This window comes from Ixodes scapularis, unplaced genomic scaffold (genome assembly GCF_016920785.2).
Source record: "Ixodes scapularis isolate PalLabHiFi unplaced genomic scaffold, ASM1692078v2 PGA_scaffold11__112_contigs__length_91849675, whole genome shotgun sequence".
Lineage (NCBI taxonomy): Eukaryota > Metazoa > Arthropoda > Arachnida > Ixodida > Ixodidae > Ixodes > Ixodes scapularis.
The window spans coordinates 12,257,437-12,277,604 of record NW_024609837.1 but is presented as its reverse complement, the minus strand read 5'-3'; the positions used below and the strand labels follow the sequence as shown (position 1 = coordinate 12,277,604).

The window sequence follows — 20,168 nt, the reverse complement described above, 5'->3', positions numbered from 1 at the left end:
TCTTGTAAGGCCCAGTCTAAAAATCAAAAAAGGAGCACTAATTTTAGGACTGACCTGATTTAACAGATACAAGATGACTGCCAGGCGCTTCATCCTGTTCAACATATTCTGGTGGCTCTGCAAATGCAGGGACGGCACAGCGACACATTAGCTTATGCTAAAATACCGTGAAAACAATACTATTATGCGATCCTAAAAGGAAGCTTAGCATGAGATGTTTGCCTTATGCCAAGATGCAAAGGACGGAGCTACATGCCTAGGCTTAACAGCTATGATAGAGATGCCCTGGACGTGCTTTACTAACAAGAATTTCAGAAAAGGTACCAAGGGACACTTTAGGTTATGTTGAAATTAAATAAAGCTAGAAGACACCTGAGTTAACAAGTTTTCTAACAATAAGAAATACTGTGAAATGTGACAACGAAGAGGGCAACACTGCTCGTAACATCCCGGCTCTAAATACTTTTTTTTATTTTTTTTTTATTCAAGGTCTTTTTGTTTTAGAAACAAATTATACACCCTGACAATAAATTCAATAACCATCCACCAAATAGTTACGTTGATATAAAATATTTTCAACACATTATGAGGCAGTAACAAAGTAGATGAGTTCAATGTTTGAACGCATTTTTCTCAGTTCCACTTTGTGCTGCAAATTTCATACGAAGGAATCTCTTGTTCAGAGGTAAAAGTATTCTGATACCACAATAATGATGTTTCTGAACTGAAATTTACAGGGGAACTGGGCTACCTACTTAAGTCCTTAAGGAGAAAACTATGTTTTCAGAAATTGACACAGGACAGGTATGCATCCCATATTTTGAGGTACAGTAATACAGTCTAAGCTCGTTATAAGAGACCTTGATCTTGACAAAGATTTCAGACTGTTGTAAAAAGAGTATGTTGTATGCAGATATGAAGTTGAGTCAATGGTATGTAGAGGAAAACCAACCAAACTTCACAAATCAGTATGTTATATCCAAATGTCTGTTGTAACCAGGCCTGTTTTAATGACCTTAGATTGTAACTCTTCCTAAAGTATTTATATTTCAGTTATAAAAACTAGATAGCCCGAAGTCGCACAGTCCCGACCTTATATTCAAGCAGTCAAAATGGTTCTTAATAGCCTCATTTGCATATCATAGATTTCTTATTGAAGAGTGACACATCATCTTATGCAGGTATGTAAAATTGTCCTAGAGCGCTGCAAGTTTGCACAATACATGTACCTCTGATGTTAAATCTCCCCTGCAAATTTTCTTCCAATTACTTGAGTAGTTCAGAAGTTAAGTCGCAAGATAGTGTCCCTTCTCAAGATCTGGGGGTTACAACAATCTTTGGAGCAGTCAGCCCTCTTAAATTACAGGTTTTTGTTTTTGTGCTGTGCATAAAAAGATAAATGGTGGAATAATAACACCAACTAGCTATTGTAAAAATGAAGTGGAGACATATAGACAACATAAATTATACAGAATTAAGGCATTAAATATGCTACCTCATCTTGCTTCAAAATCTGTACAAAGGAAGACAGCTCTACGTTATTAAGGCCTAGCGTTTTCAGAAGCAGATTAGAAATTAGGTATTGAACTAGCATAATTGTTGCTAACCGTGATTTGGCAAAATTTTAAAAATATTTTTCATGCCGCAACTTTTTAAAATGTGGCTTTCTGTGGCACACTTGTTAAAATGAGACTCGCAGTTTTCCATTTTTTTGTAAATTATTCTGGCTCCTGAAGTTATATTATTGGATTGTAACAACGATCTGGTTAAGAGAAAGAGCTGTACGACTGCAAACGTCTAGGACAATCCCACTGCAAACGTTTCGGACAATTCCGTTTTATCGTAGAAACTTCGAATGTTGCCAGTACTTTTTATGCCCAGTTTTAACTCGAAATGAGCAACTATACATTGTACGTAAACCGGTCATGTGGCAACACACCCGTCTTGATAGTAACAGCTGCCATCGCACTATTGTCGCTGGAACCATCCATCCCTGGAAGAGAAGATGGCAAAAGGCTACAGTTAATAGAAAGTTACGCACTGGAAATTATGGTGCCATTAAATGGGTACTCAGGCCATTCTTTGAGCTACCCCAACTAACTACCATATTTACTTGCATAATGAACGCACTCGCATGATGAACGTGCACCCCCCGGGCATCAACATTTCGACTTTTTTTTTCTCCTCGCGTAATGAGCGCACCTCCAATTTTCGGCTCCGCGAGTCTCGAACTGTGTCCAACAAGCCAATTTTCTTTTGCCGCCAAGCGGCCAGGGCGAAGGCAAGTCAAGCCAAGCCAAGCCAAGCCGCTCTCGTAACGGCTGCGAGTGCATAGCTGTGGAAGTGGTGGACCGTGCAACTGAGCGGCGTGCACACCTACCACAGCTGGGGTCAAGTAATTGCTCAGCCCTCGACATGCTTCGCCAATCGGAGCATTGATGTCAACAAACACGCCATCATCTGTGGTCCGCTTTCGGACAGAAATCGTGAAAGTGGTTAGGCCTAAAAACGGTCGTGTCGCTCCCCATGCTAAGTAAGCTTCGTACGGCACTTTTCGTTCAGCAAAAGGCACACCGAAAGTGCCCTAAAAAGGCTTGCAATTTATAGAGCATGGCTACTGATATACAGGGTGTTTCACGAAAAGTGGACAAATTCAATATTGCGAAAACTATGCGTCGCCACAAAAACAGGCTTGTGTCATTTTGGTCCTGGTCTTGGGCCAGGGGCCCATTTAGGAAAATTAATAAAGTTTGGAATAATTAAGCTGTTAATTATTTTTGCGTAATTAACTTTTTAATATTGTGTTTAAGGGCATTGTTTCAATATATAAAATTGCTGAGCATCATCGAAAAACACTAAATCAATAAATTGCAGAACGATAGAAGGCACGTGCAGCATTTTACGGCTTTCTAAAAAACCGCACAACTTCGGCGGGTTTTCAGGTTTCGGTTTGCAATCGGAGCGCTTTTCGGCACCGACGGCACCGCACCTTGGGGAGGAATAGTGCAACCAGCCTCTGCTGCATTACGCAAGGACAGCGGAGCAGAAGTTGGTTGCACAATTTCTCGCCTGGATCGCCGTGCCACCTACGTCGGCGAGACGAAGGACTTGGACGAAAGACTCTGCCAACCCAAAAATGACGTGCGCAAGTTTGACCACGAGCGCACCAAAGTAGCCGAGCGCCGCAACGCCGAAGACCACCGGATTTCCTTCGACGACACCGGCGTCGTCGACGCAGAGACCAACCCTTAGCATAGAATTTTCGTAGAATCCCGGTACTATCAAACGATGCCGGGAAACATAAATGGATGCCTCGGCGCTTGGCCAACAGTCTCTGTCGACGGGCTTTGTCACGTCGTCGAAAGATAGAAAATTACTGCTACTCGACGGCCATCGGCGTAGTCCCCCCCGAAGAACCGAGTAGGCCTTGAAATGTGGGGTTCCCAATTTTAAGATTCATTCCATTGCTGCCCTTTTATTTTTTTTGTAAGTACTTTTTGAAAGATTTTATTCTGAATTTCGTAAGTTACACAAAGCTTTAAGCTGCAGGAACAATCGTAAGTTTACGTACCCGTCCCCATGGCAACTGTCTCGGTGCAAACTTCCGTCGCGTCTTGCGGCTCTGCACACACAAGTGGTTCCAAATTTTAGAATGCTACCTAGCCGTAAAATGCCATTAAGAAAACAGACCAATCTTAACGGCCACCTCTGTGCCATCGTGTAGTTGGGACGCTTCGGAAACCTGCGGCTCTGCAGAAAAAGGTCACGTTTGATGTATTGCTGGCGGCTGAACGTCAAAATTCCAGGTTAATAGAGTACAGACCTGCATTCAAGTGGAACGTAACCTCCGTCATGTCCGTGTAATCTAACAGTTCAGCGGGTAGAAGGAAAGAAAAAAAAATGATATGAGACAACATTTAGATGACATGATCTTACCGTAAAACACCGGAAGAGCGCCAACCACACTTTCAGTGAAAATTGGATTAATGTAGATGTCGGCGCTTGTCCGGTTAAATCGGCTGCTTGACGTATGGAGTGAGATCAAAAAGTTCCGGCGCCGACGTTGTAAAGGGACCTTCCTGCATCATTATGCCAAAGGGCGTCGCTATGTGAACATTTAGAACTGCGCTACGAAAGTTTGTTTGACCAGATGCTTGAGCACGACGATGATCTCTCCATAGACTGCCAACCAAAGCGAGAGCGAACATCAGTTTTATGTCGAACTCAACAAATCTAAAACAGAGACCTCTGAAATGATTTAGAAGGCTTATGTCAGAAAGCAAAGAGGTGTGCGAGGTGTTCTAAGTGGTACTCGTGCCACAAGAATGGCAGAACGTCGCCGAAGAGAGGTCAAACAAAGCCGTCCTACCCCTCTTCGTCTTACAGTGATGTTCGGCCGTTCCCGAAGTGCGAGTGCCACTTAGCAAAATTTGCTGCTTTTTGTCCCGAGCCTGCTGAATCATTTCAAAGGTCTCCGTTATACTTTTGCTAAGTTTGACGTAGAACTGATGTTCGCTCTCGCTCTGCTTTGCTGTCTATGGTGAAATCACCATTGTGACCGTGCACGTGGTCACAAAAACTTGTGTAGCGCAGCTCAAAACGTTCAGAGCGATGCCCTTTTTTATAACAAAACAGGAAGGTCACTTCCTTCGACTGCTGCACACGCATCTCTTTTTGACGCTAGAAAATCAGTTCCGTAACGTTTAACGCAAAAGCATTAAGTGTCCCATGGAGAGGAACCCAGCGTTGTCCGTAACACAGAAAAAATGGCAGAGAAATTTCCTCCGTGGAACGGCTCTTAAAATGGCTGCGACGCGGCCCGCGAGTTGGACAGTTACAAGGAAGGCCACTCCACAAAGAAGCCCTCCCCTGGCACAGCTCTCGCGTGCTTCTGCTCCCCAAAGCCCGGCCGGCCTTTGCAGAGGACAGCGAGAGTGCAGCTTGCAGGAATACGTTACATACATGAATGTCCTACACGTAGCCGGTCTTAAATGCCCTGTAATTTTTTTTTTTTTTTTTTGTATCGCACCTTGTCTAAATTGCAGCATTCCCAAGTATGGGAAATGCTAACAATGGCGCTCTTGAACAAAGCAGGTAGCTTTTGCGGCATTTTATGGTAGGTACAAAAAGAAGGGTTATCAACAACCTACCTTTCGTAAAAGCAGACACTTGGCTGTCGGGTTTCCAATCTTCCCCATAGCGTTCAGACTCTGCGACGATAAAAGAAAGCGATGTTCTTTCTAATAAAATAATGTCTAGAAATGCTCAACGTCCTCAAAGCAGCCGTAAATTCAACGACAGACCCGACTCCGTGGACGAAAGATGGCTGCCGGGCGTTTCGTCCCGTTCAACATAATCCGGTGGTTCTGCAAGTGGAGAGCAGTGACATTTTAGCTCGACCCGAAACACAATGAAAGCGATTAATACTATGTCATGCCTAAAGGTGGCCTGTAGCTTAAGATGTTATGCCAGGGAGAGGCACCGGTCGACCCACCTCCAAAGCAAGCTTCCGACCTTTGAAAATGCTTCAACGTGTCATGCACTCCGCTGTTCCAACTTTGTCATTGACGATGACAAATATGGAGCCAAAACGGGGAAGAGGGGCGCTTTAGGCTACACCGAAATGTATGGAAGAGAAGTTAGAAAGCTTGGGAAGTGACACGCTCGTATGTCACCTACGTTTAGAATTTTCTGTTTTGGAAGCAAAGAGGCAACACCCGCGGAAGCAAGCTCCGCAGGTGTTGCCTCTTTGCAGTGCACCGGTGCTTGGAAAAAAGCGCACTCGACGGTGCCTCGAGAACAGAAAGTATGAATTATACGAAAACGCCGTTCGAAATAACCGCTTTATGAATGCATTAAAAACATAGCGGGACAACCAAAATTTCGAAATTTGTTTGAATTAACGAGGATGAAATATCAAAGTTTGATTTATCGCGACCCTACTGTATGAGATGCAAACGTGGGACAAACTATGCGACACAAGCATCCGTCTAAATATTTATCATTCGAGCATAAAAAGAAACTGTCTTATTTCTTTGAAACTCTGCAAAGAAGAACTGCAAGTACTATACTCAGTTTCTCGATAACTTGGCGAATTGTGGAGGCTGTGGCCCCTGCGATTCAATAAGGGCGCCGGAGCAAGCCACGTGATAACACCCCATGGTCGAGGACTCCCAAGGAGGTTATATTATATTCCTAATGAGCGTGTAGGTAAAGAAAACTAGATAACAGAAAGAATAAAACATAGAGAGGATAAAACACAGGCAGGCACATTCTTCCGATTTGCAACAAAGTTTATTCCATGGACTGCAAATGCCCATTCCCCTGTGCAATTCTTAGAGAAAGGGGGAAAAGGCAGGGGGGGGAAGTCAGAAGAAGAAAGGATGGGTGGGAGAGGCAGAGCGGTGCATTGACCCATTGGGAACAACCACTCACAAAGGTTGTCTAGTCACCTCGAACAACCCCAGCCGCAGATAACCCACCTCTATCGGAGAGGGCTAGCGAGGGGGGGGAAGAGACATTGACGCCGGAGTTGTTTATTGCAAATATTTCGATTGCCACCCTCCCGAACCTCCGACTTTTTTAACCTAGGTGCACATCCTCCGCATGTGCTGCGATGTACTGCTATCGGGTGCACCGAATCCTCGATGGAACTGACGACCTCTCGGAAGCGCCCCCTCGAGCAGCCATTTAGGCACCGGCCCGTGTGCCTGATGTCCTCCTCCGCAAGAGAAAGGAATGGAAAAGATTCCCTCTCTCCGGCAAGGAATAATCTGCATTTGATGTTTCATGAATTGTTCCCGAAGTGCTCGCTATTCTAGCGGACGGAAATGTTGCTGCGGTGTACGTTCATTCGAAGTCGGTTGGTTTCGGAGCAGACGACTCTTGGTTGGCAGACGACAGCCGGTTCCTCCGGGCCTGGCGCCTCGCATTTAGCGCTTGACACAAATGCTCTCGCGATGTCGGGTCACGTGCCTCGCTCCGACGCTCTTATTGGGTCGCGAGGCCCTAGCCTCCACAGTTTGCCAAGTTATCGTGAAATGGAGTATAATGTTGAGTGTTTTGAGAAGCCCTATTAAAACATTCAGCTCACAAAACTTTAAGCTATTGTGACCCATAATTCGTGTGAATTCACACCCTTCTAGAAACAGTGACTAGTAGTTTTACTTCTCAGTGCAAATTAATATATTCTCAAATTGGAATGTTGTCCAATTGTAAAAATTTGTGTTAGAAAAAAGGAGCCATGCAAAAGCAGAAATCGAAGTCACCAATGCACTGGATTGCTTCCCGTAGGACGAGCAACGTCTCAAAATTACTTTTCGTTCCTGTACCCAGATAAAAAAAAAACAGAGGCCTAGATGAGGGTGCAGCAGTCCTTCCTATATGGTTTGTGTCCGATTTGTGCCGCCTGTTTGATCGTATGAACCTCAAATGTTGGCAGCCCTTTTCACGCTGTGTTTTCAACCGACATGAGATGCTACCATAGTGTGAAAACTGCTCACGCAGAAACGAACCTGTCTTGATAGCCTCAGCTGGCATCACACTCTCGTCAGTGGATCCACCCCATCCTGCAAACAGAGATAGCAAGAGGCTTTAAAGGGACAATGAAGACGATTTTATTTAAGTTTTTAAAATGGTGTTTTTATGCTTCTTGGGAACACAGCATGCCGCCCAACTTTTTGTAGACATTTATGATGCGTATTCCTGTGCCTACGAAAGAAGCAAAGAAACTGAAACTGAACAATCTCCATTTTCGTTTCTGGGCCTCCGAAAACGGAGGTGACGTAGGGAGTGATGTCAAGTGTGAATAGTCGGTATCGGTAGTATTTAGGAGATGGAGACTCTGGTTACCGCGGTGGGTTATAGCAGCATGATGGCGCGGCCGTTTCGTCGAATCTGTCAACATGGACGGCAATGCCGCTCTCGCGGGCGAGTTCGAGCTTCCATTCAGTGACCCAACGCAAATGGAACGGGAGTATGTGTGCGGCGGCCTCCGCCATCACCCGAGGGAGACCGCCCAGCCGGTAACAAGCGGCCCGCATGCCGAAGTGCCCATAGTTGCTCGTTGGCCGTTTCGCGTCCAGCGTAGCATAATATATCTGTAAAAATGTATTGCGATATGTATCAGAAATACATTTTAAAAAGAGGCAAAATGTCTTTGGAAATACAAATACAGGAGTACATTTTAAGGAGGGCAGAAATACAAGTACAGAAATACTGATACTGCAATACATTTTTCAAATTTGTTTGAGACGCCAACTGGGATGAAGCTTGAAGTGGAAGTTTTTGATCCTGAAATTACTTTTCTGTAGGCTTGGAACTTTGCCTTGAAGGTGGTGGTTTTGGACGAAGAGGAGTCTTCAGTGGGCTCAAAAAAAGTTTCATCAAGGATTGATCGCGGTCCCTTCCCTGACATCCTGTCTGTCTGACGAGTGACGCGAAGAGACTTCGACCTCTAAATAATTTCAATGTCATCCATGACAAAATGCTATATGAGGGGGAGGGGGGAGAGGAGGCCCCAGCAGAATGAAAGATTTCGGAGGGAGGGGGGGTTCCATGGCCCCCTGGCTACAGTCCTGGCCCCAGCATTTCCTTGACCCTGTTGCCCTCAGAAGTAAAAGAAGAAAAGGGAGAAAAAAAAAGGCGTTCGAACTTGTATTTTGAAAGAAAGGGGGGGGGGGGGGGGGGGGGCAAGTATTTCTTAAGAAACATTACGAAATACATTTCATTCTGCTTGTATCGTGATACAAAGAAACATTCCAAATGTATTTTTCAATACAGGAATACATATACTGGTGAAAAAAATTTATTGCAATACAGAAATACAGATACGAAATGTATTTCTAAAATACTATCGCGATACATTATTGTGATACTACCCAACCCTGCCCCATGCGAGCAATGCACTTCATCTGAAGTCTTTCAGGAATAATAAACTGAACTGCTACCATTATTAATGAAATTATCCCATTGACACTGTGAGAATCAGCCCCCCCATCACCGTGAAGGGACGCGGAAACAGGCTCTTTTCTTTGCGTGTTTGCGTTTGCACGTGTGCCCCGGTGTGTGGGTGAACTGGCGACGCTCGTGCGAGCTGGGGCAGGGGACATTTTTTGAGAAGAGAAGAGGACGAGGAGAGCGCGTGATGTGACCTTTTTGGAGACATTCGGAAATTAGCTTCACTTGTAAATAGACGTGTTTTTTTTCTTCCCCCTATCCGCGGAGTCCTGTCTGGTTTATTCTTCCGTCAGCGACCATCAGCTGCCTCCGTCGTCGGGTCCCGGCGCAATCTCGAAGGAAGAACATCTTTACTGGCGCAGTCGACAGGATTGCGTCAGCGGACCCCGGCGGCGTGATCTTCACAACGGAATCGGCGGACAGCGACTTGACGCGGCATTGGTGGGGCCTTCTAAAGAGAAGACTGGACCACCGGGTTCCTTGAAGATTGGACCACCGAGCTACTTCGTGGTGGCAGAGCTACCTTTGACCGGATGCCGTCCCACTCCAGCGAGGAACGCTTGAGTCTACAGCTCGAACATCATTTTCGTGCCTGACTATTCTGAGGAGCGGGCTGCGTCTCTGATCCAGCGGCAGTCGTTGACCTTACGGTAAGGTGATTCTTTGACGTGTGCCCGCCATGGATACAGACAGCGCAGAGCGGCAGATGCCGGTTCTAACGCCAGAGCAGGATAGGGGTCGGAATAGGGATGTTGACGGGCCAGGTGAATCGTCACCTTTGAGTGGATTAGTGGCAAACTTTCAGACACAAGGGGATGGGAACGGAGGAGTCCGATCATACAGCTCAATTGAAAAGGAGATAGAACTTACAAGGGAGAAAGAACGGCTGTTACGCCTCGAGCTAGAACTAGAACTTCTACGCTCAGAAAACCGAAGGCGAGCCAGTGGAGGGGGCATGGAGTTCAACCTCCGAGATGAAGTTTTTCGCTTTTCGAGAATGATGAAGGGAGTGCTGACTCCCATGCCGTCATCCGACTTATTAGTGCCGAGCTGGTTTGATGGCGTAGAAAACGTCTTCGAGACATATGAAGTCCCTGAGCGGCTCAAAGGATATCTTGTGCGACCTTATTTCACGGAGAGCATGCGTGCACTAGTGAATAGGCTTAACATGGGTGAGAGAAGTGGGTATGGTGCGGTCAAAGAATCGGTCTTGTTAGAGCTCGGAGTGTCGCGAGCTGAGGTCTGGAGGCCCTTTATTGAAACCACCACTTCTCTCAAGGAAAGACGCGAGAGCCCAAGGCAGGGCATCGTACCTGAAAACTATCGGGTGAAGTGTTTTAAATGCAAGGAATTGGGGCACTATTCCCTCGAATGTCCCCGGACGAAGACACCAGACGAAGAACCTCTGTTTCAAAAGAAAAAAGTAGACGCCAAGAAAGTCAAAGTGGAGGAAGATTGCAGCTGTGAGCCCGACAAGGTGACGACCGTAGTGGGCAAGATCGTCGGTAACAACTTAGACCACCACGGTCAGAAGAGTTGGGACCCATCGATCCGCGAGGCGCCTTACATTCTGTTACAGGCCGACGACATGGAGCGGTCGTCGAAGAACAATCGCGGCTGCGTGTCTGTGCAGGCGGACGTTGACGGCAGAAATGAGCTGAACGTCTCGCGTGCCTGGAGGATGTCCCAGCGAGCGGAGGATGACCACGACGAGCAGTTGAACATCGACGACGAAAGGCCGTGCACTTGGCCTGGGCAGCAGGCATCCTGGCAATCTGAGGACGACCCATGTGTGAACTTCGACAACGTCGAGGCCGGTCCCGACATCTTACCTGATTTGCACATGTTCCTACAAGCCAATAACGACCACGTTGAGAACATGGGTGGCGGTTACAAAGAAGAACCTAGAGTATCTCCTGGGAGGTGGGCGTTCCGGCAAACCGAGGACGATGACGGCGAGAACGTGGACGACGGCGGAGGACCGAACTTATCGCCTGGGCAGCAGGATGACCATGACAAGAACGTGAACGTCGACGACGAAAAAGAAACGGATATTTTGCTTTGGTGGCAGACGTTCTGGCAAGCTGATGACGACCACGGCAAGGACGTGGGTGTTGACAAGAAGTCGGACAACTTGTTAGAGCGGCTGACGTCACAGCGGGCCGGTGAAGGTGTCAGGGAAAGCGGGAACAGCGACGAGGACGTGGTCTTCGAGATGAAGTCGTCCCAGAATATAGCTAAGGACGCCGATGAAAACTCGACCACCTACCAGCCGGCCACATGTGAGAGAGCTGAGATTGCAGAAGACATCGACAACGACGACCGCCTGCGAGGCCCCTTCCCGATTCGTAAGTCAGGACAGAGCATACACTGTCGTCGCTCTTGCGCGGGGATGTTCCGGAACCGGCTATGCACCATCGAATTCGAGCCCTGTCGAAATCTGGATGGCTTGAATAACCTGTCAGCAAAGAGACCGAGGCTAGGAGGCTAGATGCTACGCTAGTTTTAGCACGACATTTGTCACTCCTTTGGAGCCGTGGCGGGCACAGTAAGAATCACTTTACTAGCACGGGATTTGCACTTGGTGTAAAGTGCAAAGTGTGACTGATACGCGAATGCGCTGAACGCGAACGAGTTTAGTTGTGATATATTGTTTTTGACATTTCGGGTCTAAAAAATATACTTAGTCGGGAGGTGTGAGAATCGGCCCCCCCATCACCGTGAAGGGACGCGGGAACAGGTTCTTTTCTTTGCGTGTTTGCGTTTGCACGTGTGCCCCTGTGTGTGGGTGAACTGGCGACGCTCGTGCGAGCTGGGGCAGGGGACATTTTTTGAGAAGAGAAGAGGACGAGGAGAGCACGTGATGTGACCTTTTTGGAGACATTCGGAAATTAGCTTCACTTGTAAATAGACGTGTTTTTTTTCTTCCCCCTACCCGCGGAGTCCTGTCTGGTTTATTCTTCCGTCAGCGACCATCAGCTGCCTCCGTCGTCGGGTCCCGGCGCAATCTCGAAGGAAGAACATCTTTACTGACACTAATGTGCTTATGAATTTACAGATTTTTCTCTTTTTTTTTTTTTAGAAGCGTAAAGTTTTGGATGAAGAATAACCAATAACGCCAACCTCCTAAACTATCGGCCACATGGGCCAGAGACATAAAAGTGAAAACTCACCTGGTCCATCATCTGGCAGTATGGTTTCGCTTTCTTGGACTTCAGAGTCATTCTGCACACCTGAAACAAAACATTGAAGACATAATAAATAATAAAAAAATAATATATATATATATATATATATAGTAAACAAGTTGGTGCTCTGCTCATGTACCTGGCCTGTCAGACGGCCCACAAAATAGTTATTTCCCAAGTTCTTTTCAGAAACCTCTATGTCAAAATTTTGTAAACTAAAAAAAAAAAAAAAAAAAAAAAGATTTAAATTAAATTAACCTGACCAAGAAATGGTCTGCTAATGGCAACAGGGAATAAAGATGCGATTACAACCTTTCTAAAAAAATAAAAGTTTACTTTGAAACAGTCTGATAATGCATTGATTTTACATTATGCCAAAAAAGCAAAAATCACGAGCCATTCCACACTATGAAGCTGGATGACCAGCGAAGCCGGCACCTTTGAGCAGAGAATCTTTACACGTCCCGCACACTTCGAAGTTTTCGACGTCCCCGGCGTCCGGCAAGGAGTCCGACAACACTTGCAGCGCACGAGTCCTCTTTGCAGGATCCCGCACATCGCCGATCCTGGTCAAGTCGTTGTCGAACCACAGCCGACCACACACCCTACAACTACACACATACTGTCTGTCCAGAAAGTCCCTTTTGAATTTAGCGCATGCTCCGTTAAAGCTGTCCAATTTGGCAGCATGGTACCTGCGTCTTTTTGACGCGTTCTCCGCCCCGCGACGTTCGTCGTCTTGCCTCATTTGCCGCAGGCGCTCGGCGTTTCGGGCACGATCTTCATCGGTGGTGTTTGCAGCCCGCCGCCGCCGCTGACATTCTCGTTGCTGTTCCCGCCGTCGCTCTTTGTAAGCGCGTTGCTCTTCGGCAGTCCGGATTATACGCGGCCTCCCCATTACGACGAAAGAGAAGCGAAACTGAACCGATTGAACACGGAAACGGCAACTTGCCCAACCTCCGGCAAAAAGCGAGTTGAGCCTGGTTGCGCGGCGCGAACACGGATGGCGCCACCATCAAGGTGTACACAGAGCCGTATATTGGGTGTAGGGAGGCTCTAGTATGGTGTACTACTAGTACGACTAGTACTAGTAGTACTATCGCGCTTCCCCGCTTGTTCGCTGCAGCGCAAGTGAAGCCACCGGGCAAGGCACGAACAGCTTCACGCACATTGCACTCGCTAAACACATTCACATGGCGTCGGTTCTTGGTCGGTATCCAAGCGCGCGAAGGCACAGAGACACGGCACTTCGGCGTGCCAAGGATGCTTTGAACACGCCGCCAGCCCTTCCTTTCGACGCGTTGTGCCTTTTTCCTGCGACACTGCACTTTCGTAAAATTTTCCACGTGTTCACAACGGAAAGTCTCAACAATACACAGGGTCTTCAAAAAACTTCTTCGGCGAATGACGACGAACGAGTAGAAAACGTAACGTCAGCACGCTGGAAAACCGCAGCAAAGGCTAGCAAAAACGGCAAATCGTATCCCAAGCGAGTGACGCCCGGTGGCTTCACTCGCGGGAGCGGCAAGCGCGATCCAGCAATTGTCATTGAGATCAGTGACTAGTACACCATAGCTCTAGCTCTAGTGAGGGTGGGCGCAACTCAAAACCTGGAGTCCTGGAGAGCGTTTGCAATTTAATGGCGGCGCCTGAGGGAGAGGATTCGAGAAAGGATATGTGCCAATGTTGCCTGCACGAGAGCAGACGCCCGCTCTGTTGCAACTCTGTTGCTCCAAGCCATAGCCCCATAGCTCCAAGCGCCTTTCCTCCTCTCGCCTCCCATTGCAAGCAACGAACGCCTTGGCGCAGCCTCTCTCGCTTCCTTCTCGCTCCGAGAATTGCAAACGTCGAGAGGAGAAAGCAGGGTTGCCAGACAAGCAGCAACGTCCAAGATGGCGAAATTTACTACTTTTCGCGTTAAAAAAATACTTAGCCTATCGGAACAAAACTGGTGGCTATAGAAAGGTAATCAATTATACCTTGTGTAAATTATTCAAGCACCTTGATGGGCTCTTATGACCTGAGTTAGAAAAGAAAACGACCCTTTGCCCCATAGACTCCCAGCAAAATTTAGCAATTAAATGGCGTCCATGTCCCATGATCCCCGATCTAGCAGTTGCACCCACCCTCACTTGAGCCTCCCTAATTGGGTGTATGGGGTGTACTATCGGGGAAAACTGAAATGCGAACAGAGGAGCGCGTTGCTCGCGGTACAGGCTGCGCCGCCTGGAAGTGAGTTTAGGAGCGAGTTTGCGTGGCCTACTTTGATGTGTTTACGCCCCTCCCTCTGCGCTTTCCAAGCTTCAGCAGTGCGCCTCTTGGTGCGCTGAAAGCTATCACCGCTATCTTTGCTGGCTCAGCGCGTGCAGTGCAAAGAAGCTCGCCGCACTCGCCGAGCAGGCAAAGATAGCGGTCACAGCTTTCGGCGCACTGAGAGGCGCTCTGCCGAAGCTGGCGGAGCGCCAATCGAGGAGCGTGAACACATCGAAGTAGGCCACGCACCCTCGCTCCTAGGCTCACTTCCAGGTGGCGCAGCCTGTACCGCGAGCCACGCGCTCCTCGGTTCGCATTTCATTTTTCCCCGATAGTACATAAAGCCCCTCGGTGTACAGTCAAGGACACTGGTCAAGGAGGATAGAAGGGCCCTTGTGTACCTATGATCTCTATGTTCTGTACAGCCAAGAACAGCAGCGCTCGTATGGTGGGAGGCGCTCATTACTAAAAACTAGTGATGGGCCGAACCGCAGTGGGCCGAACTTTTGCCGATTTGAAGATTCGTCAAAGCCTAATTTTTGCCGAACTTTTCTAAAGGATGAATGGATAGGAGGTAATGGTAACGGGCGGCAGCTTGCGCCACCTAACCTAACATTTTGTCATCCCTTTTTTTTTAATTTGTTTAAATTAAATTTTTAAATTAAAATAATTTAATATAAAGATTCAGCAAAAATACATTGTTACCAGAAATAAAAGTTTAAATATCGTTTTTTCATGCGAAAAAAGAAAATTGGTGTTCTTTATTGCACATTGACAGTTATTAGTAAATAAGGTAATATTCTACAAAATAATTGTATCGGTGTCATTCTTTGAGTGTTTACTGGTAATTTTAAAAGCGACTTTTTGCATAAGTAGTGCGACAAGGAGATTGGGTAATAGCAGCCGCAGGGGCGATACGGGAGTTTCGGTTTTGGGGCCTGATCAGCGCAAGTTGGCTCAAATAAAGGTGGTCTGCGAGTCAGTTTCGTGCGCGAAAGCGAATGCAACGGTTGCTGAGCCTTCACCAGAAGAGATTACAATATTATTGTAAAGATGCATTTTTTCGATTTGAGTCACTTCAGCTTTGCATGAAAGTGTGCGTCCCATATTAGCAACGTCTCATTTTTTAATTTTAAAATGCCGGTTTCTGATGTTAGGGCACAGATGGGCCCGCATTTGGGCCCGCGTCGCACCGGTCCGGTGCGGTTCGTGGTACACGGAAGGCTAGAGGGGAGCTCCCTTCTCTTCCTGCCAGACTTTTGTTTACTAAAGTGGAAAGTTTACTGCACTGGACGGGGGTGCGGTGTGCCCCAGACGAGTAGGAATGTCGGATGTGCTACATGGAGCATGATAGTTCTGTGTTTAATTTTATGCGGATAGATGAAAACCACGAAATAACGCTAATTGAAAAGCAATATTATTTTGTTTTGGCACAAACTACTTGTGGTGAGCCGAAAACAGGCGAGCGGTGCTTTAAAGTACTCGTCGGTCAATGTTTCAAAAGCTCGTTGCATATCACTGGAAAGATAAAATGAAAATCATGTTTTCCGGAATGTACCGGATAATTTGCCACTTGCGCAGTGAACTGCGTCGTTTTTGAGCCAATTTCTGGTCGACCTTCTGTTCTTGAGGCAGAAAATATTGAAAATATTTTCTGCCTCAATTTTCGCAAACGGTGACAAACACACAGTTACCATGTCACCTACTCCGCACCTTGCCGTAACCGCTGCTGGACGAACTACAGTGAAACCCGTTAAAAACGGACCCACGTACAGTGAATTATTGTCGATATCGAACTCACAGAAATTTGAATAAAAATTCACGTAAAAAGTATGTTTTATAATGATCAACATATTGGCTATACGAACTTTTTCCCCCAGGAAGGCTTCCAAAAACGTGCAAACAATCGTCTTCTAGGCTGTCCCTTCCCCAAAAAAGAAGTAGGAAAGAAAGAACATTCCAAAAGGGGTCCATATCACAAGAGCGAATGACATTTTAGCGAACGGCGACATTTGAGCGAATGGTCGTTTTAGCGAATCGCGGCGACAGTCTGCGGCAACTGATTACAAAAATATGAACTCACTTGGCCCACCCGAAAACGCCGCTTCGCGGCGTCCGACTATTCGCTAAAGTGTCGTTCGGTGAAACGTGGGTGTTCGCTAAAACGTCATTCGATCAAGTGAGTGCCTCCCGCACGCACACAGAAAAAGAGGGGAAAAAAAAAAAAAATAGCGCGGGGTTACAAGGTAGAAGTGAAGAGATGAGAAAGAGAAGCTCTCGCCTTACAACGAACTCATCGTGGAAGTTCGTTGTAAATGTTTTTGCTAGATCGAACTGATCATAGAGTTTCCTGCTGTTCGTTATAAACGGGTTTTACTGTACACTGTATGATGGTACAGAGGCTACAAGATGATGGTAACCGCATGATCGTACAGCGTCCATTTGCAATCCATGGCCCCTTCTTGTCCTCGCGCGAGCGCAGACGTTTGCCAAATTTTTGCCGAATCTTTGCCAAACCTGAAGTTCGGCAGGTTCGGTCCATCACTACGAAAAACTAGAGAAAGAAAACAATAATGAATCAAACTTCAGTTAGCTCTAGTTATAACTGTATATAATTTTACTAAACACAAATTACATATTCCTAAAGATTTTTTTTTTTTTTTTAATTCATGTCCACATTGCACTTTTTAATTTTCGTCTTTTTCAGTTTTTTGCGCTTCTAAAACGAAACCGCTACATGTGCGCATGCGCGCCGCACCTTGATCATCGCACTTTCGGGCTAGTGAAAGGATTTTGGTCTTTGAACTGTTTGAACTACTTCATTTTGTGCGGTTACGCAAAGTAGTGCCCAAGCAGCGTCAGGGACAAGAAACACCCGCTTGTTCAGATCCCAACTGACGACGGTGAGTTTGAAAGTTTTCCTAAGCTGATCTTCCAGCCACAAATTGAACCATTTGAGGGTTATGTACTTTTTGGGGTAACTGAATATATCATTTAATTTTTGAAATTCACAAAATGCCACCGTGATTTCATTGCGACGCACACATTTCGGTGAGCGTTTTTAGCACGTGGTTCTGTGGATGAAGACTGTCCTGCAAATATTTTATGATCTGTAGACTGTTGGTGAAATCTCACCTCTACCTCTTGTCGATTTCGTGCACAACAGTGTAGATCCCCGTCGAGTAAATTGTAGTCTATATATAAATATTCTTCTGCCAGTTTTATAATATTTCAGAGTTTATATCTCATATCTTTGACAGCCCTGCGACTAGTTTGCCATAGTTTATTTCTTTCAGAAATAAATATAAAGCTGGATAGTAAAATAATTTTATTTCGAAAGACGCTTTTAAATTCGCGAAAGGTTTACGCATAGAAGGGTAGAATGCGGACAGCAGAGCTTGATCGAAAGATATGCTATTCGTCCTTCTAGGCTTCTACCAACAAACTCCTCTCAAAACAGTTAAAACTCACGTTAGTGATTTTTTTTCTTGTTCGTTGCAAATAAAATAGCTTTGTGTTCCTCTTGCATCACTCTATTATTATTAGAAGTTAATAAATAATATGCCCCAATCTCAAAGAAAACACAGTTATTATCAAAGATGAGCTCACTTAGCTATGCAGCCACTTTTTCATTTTCAAGTGATGTGCTAACAGATGTTGGCATCTGCTCCAGAAGCATTGGCAGTTGCTCTACACAAATATTTGGTCTGCTACAGAACCTGCTGCAAAAGGTCAAATGGCGCCTCCATCGAAGTAATGAATTCACAAAATGGAAATGGCTGTACAATGAATGAACGTGAAAAAAGAGTTCTAATAAGCTTCACAATGTCACACTCGATCGCTGACCCACTTGCACACACAGACACACACTGTGGCACTCCGACGGGCACTGAATGCGTCCACGAAAAGCACCGTGCAGGGCGTTCCATTTTGCACGGGCACAAAGACTCGTTTGGTGCATCGACGTTAAGTTCGTAGCCGCACATAAACGACGACACCTTCTCACTACTCCAAGCGACCCTAGAGTCCGTCGTACCGTAGTCCAGGCCGCCAACGAAGAGCTTGCCGGACTGCTCAAGCTCACTCTTGTCATCTTGTGGACCCACGGCTTCCTGCGGACAAACGTGTCTATGATCGTCATGGAAGTGGTAACAGACCAGTGGAGGAGCAACTAGATGAAGCGGGTCGTTTCTCAGATCTTGTCCCAAGACCAGCGCTCCTCCAATTTTTTTTTTTTTCCCTCACAGGCCAACTTTTTTGAGATCTACTGTATTTACTCGCATAATGAACGCACCCCCCACAACAGCCATCAATATTTGTACTTTTCTTTCCCTTGCATAATGAACACACTTTTAATTTACAGCTCCACGAGTCTTGAACTGCATCCAACTAAGCTAGCCAGCAAGGCACTAAGCCCGCCAATTTTTTTTTGCCGCCAAGCGGCCAGGCCAAGTCAAGCCAAGCCGCTCTCGTAATGACAGCAATTGCGTGGTTGCAGAAGTGATCAACCGTGAAACCGAGAGGCACGCACACCTAGCGAAGTTGGGGTTGAGGAATTGCCAGGTCCCACACTTGCTTCGCCCATCGGATGCACCGATGTCAACAAACACGCCGCCGTCTATGATCCGCTTTTGAACGGTGATATCATGAAACTGGTTAGGCCTAAGAACGGTCCCGTCGCTCTCCGTGCTGAGCGAGCTTTGTAGGGCGCTTTTTTTTTTGGCAAAAGGCACGCCAAAAGCATCCTAAAAAGGTTTGCAATTTAGAGATCATGGTTACTGTGGCGCACCCACGACCAGCTTGGGCGTGCCTCCGTCAGTGGAGATGTGTCACAGTACTCTGCCAAGTCATATTGGCACCTAAAATAACATTTGTGCAAAGTGTGTAAATGCAAAGATTTTACCCCTCATAATAAATGCGCCCCCAAGTATATGTAGATTTTTCGGAAAAAAAAAAGTGTTCATTATGCGAGTGAATACAGTTTCAGTTGACAAGCTCCACGAAGAGAGAGATTCGAGAATAGTTCTTCTATTGCCTGCACGCAAGCATGGCCCAATCGAATTCCTAGTGCCACTGGCGGCACCGCTTCCACGGGTAACAAAGAAAGATTGTTTTCTAACGACACTCTTTTTCTGCTTTGTTTACTGTGAAATCCATAATAGAATTACTTTTCACCGCACGCCATGTGCATCCAACGTTCTGCCGCTTCTGGATAGTGTAGCCAGTACCACCGAGCAGGCACGCTACGAAAGGGTGCCAGGTGTTCCGGAAGCTTGTCAACCGATTTTGATCTAGCAACGTTGCCACCGCTGCTTCTTCGCCTTGAAATCTAGTAGAACAGACATCTCACGCCCTCGCAGTCTAGCGTACCGTACATATATGCTCGAAAAAGGGTCCGCCATTTCGCAACTAAGCCTTCGTGACCGTGCCCAATAAAGTCTGCATGCCCACTTTCCTGCGGAGCATGCAAAAAGTGAATCGTTGAGGTTTACAGATCAAGCTCCGACAGCAATTGCAGACAAAAAAAAGTAGCTTCGCTAAGGTACGACACCTGGAACGCGTCTCCGAACGATGTGCCCAGCGTCCCATTTAGCCCGCACGTCTAAAAGTGGTCTCGAAGTGACAACGAACGACGTCGCAAAAGCCAGAGTGTCGCAGTCCCGGCGGTCGGGCCTAGAAATCCCGGACAAAAAAGCGCAAGAGACCGCGAGTGTCGCTGTTGTGGCGGCATTTTAACTCCCGGCTGTTAAGGCTACTGTGGAACATCAA

At 46.5% G+C, this 20,168-nt stretch overlaps 1 protein-coding gene across 1 annotated transcript in view; it reads right to left on the bottom strand.

Moving 5' to 3' along the window:
• The window catches only part of LOC115332160, a 29,515-nt gene extending 10,833 nt beyond the window's left edge, over positions 1-18,682 (bottom strand). The window contains exons 1-11 of the mRNA XM_042289143.1: positions 18,653-18,682; positions 18,436-18,511; positions 12,132-12,191; positions 7,515-7,568; positions 5,304-5,366; positions 5,148-5,210; positions 3,824-3,877; positions 3,691-3,750; positions 3,572-3,622; positions 1,940-1,993; positions 55-117 (exon numbers count right to left, since the gene is read on the bottom strand). Coding sequence (XP_042145077.1) covers positions 55-117; positions 1,940-1,993; positions 3,572-3,622; positions 3,691-3,750; positions 3,824-3,877; positions 5,148-5,210; positions 5,304-5,366; positions 7,515-7,568; positions 12,132-12,191; positions 18,436-18,511; positions 18,653-18,682 — 628 coding nt within the window. The remainder of the gene's footprint in view (positions 1-54; positions 118-1,939; positions 1,994-3,571; positions 3,623-3,690; positions 3,751-3,823; positions 3,878-5,147; positions 5,211-5,303; positions 5,367-7,514; positions 7,569-12,131; positions 12,192-18,435; positions 18,512-18,652) is intronic.
• Between the last annotated feature and the right edge of the window lie 1,486 nt (positions 18,683-20,168).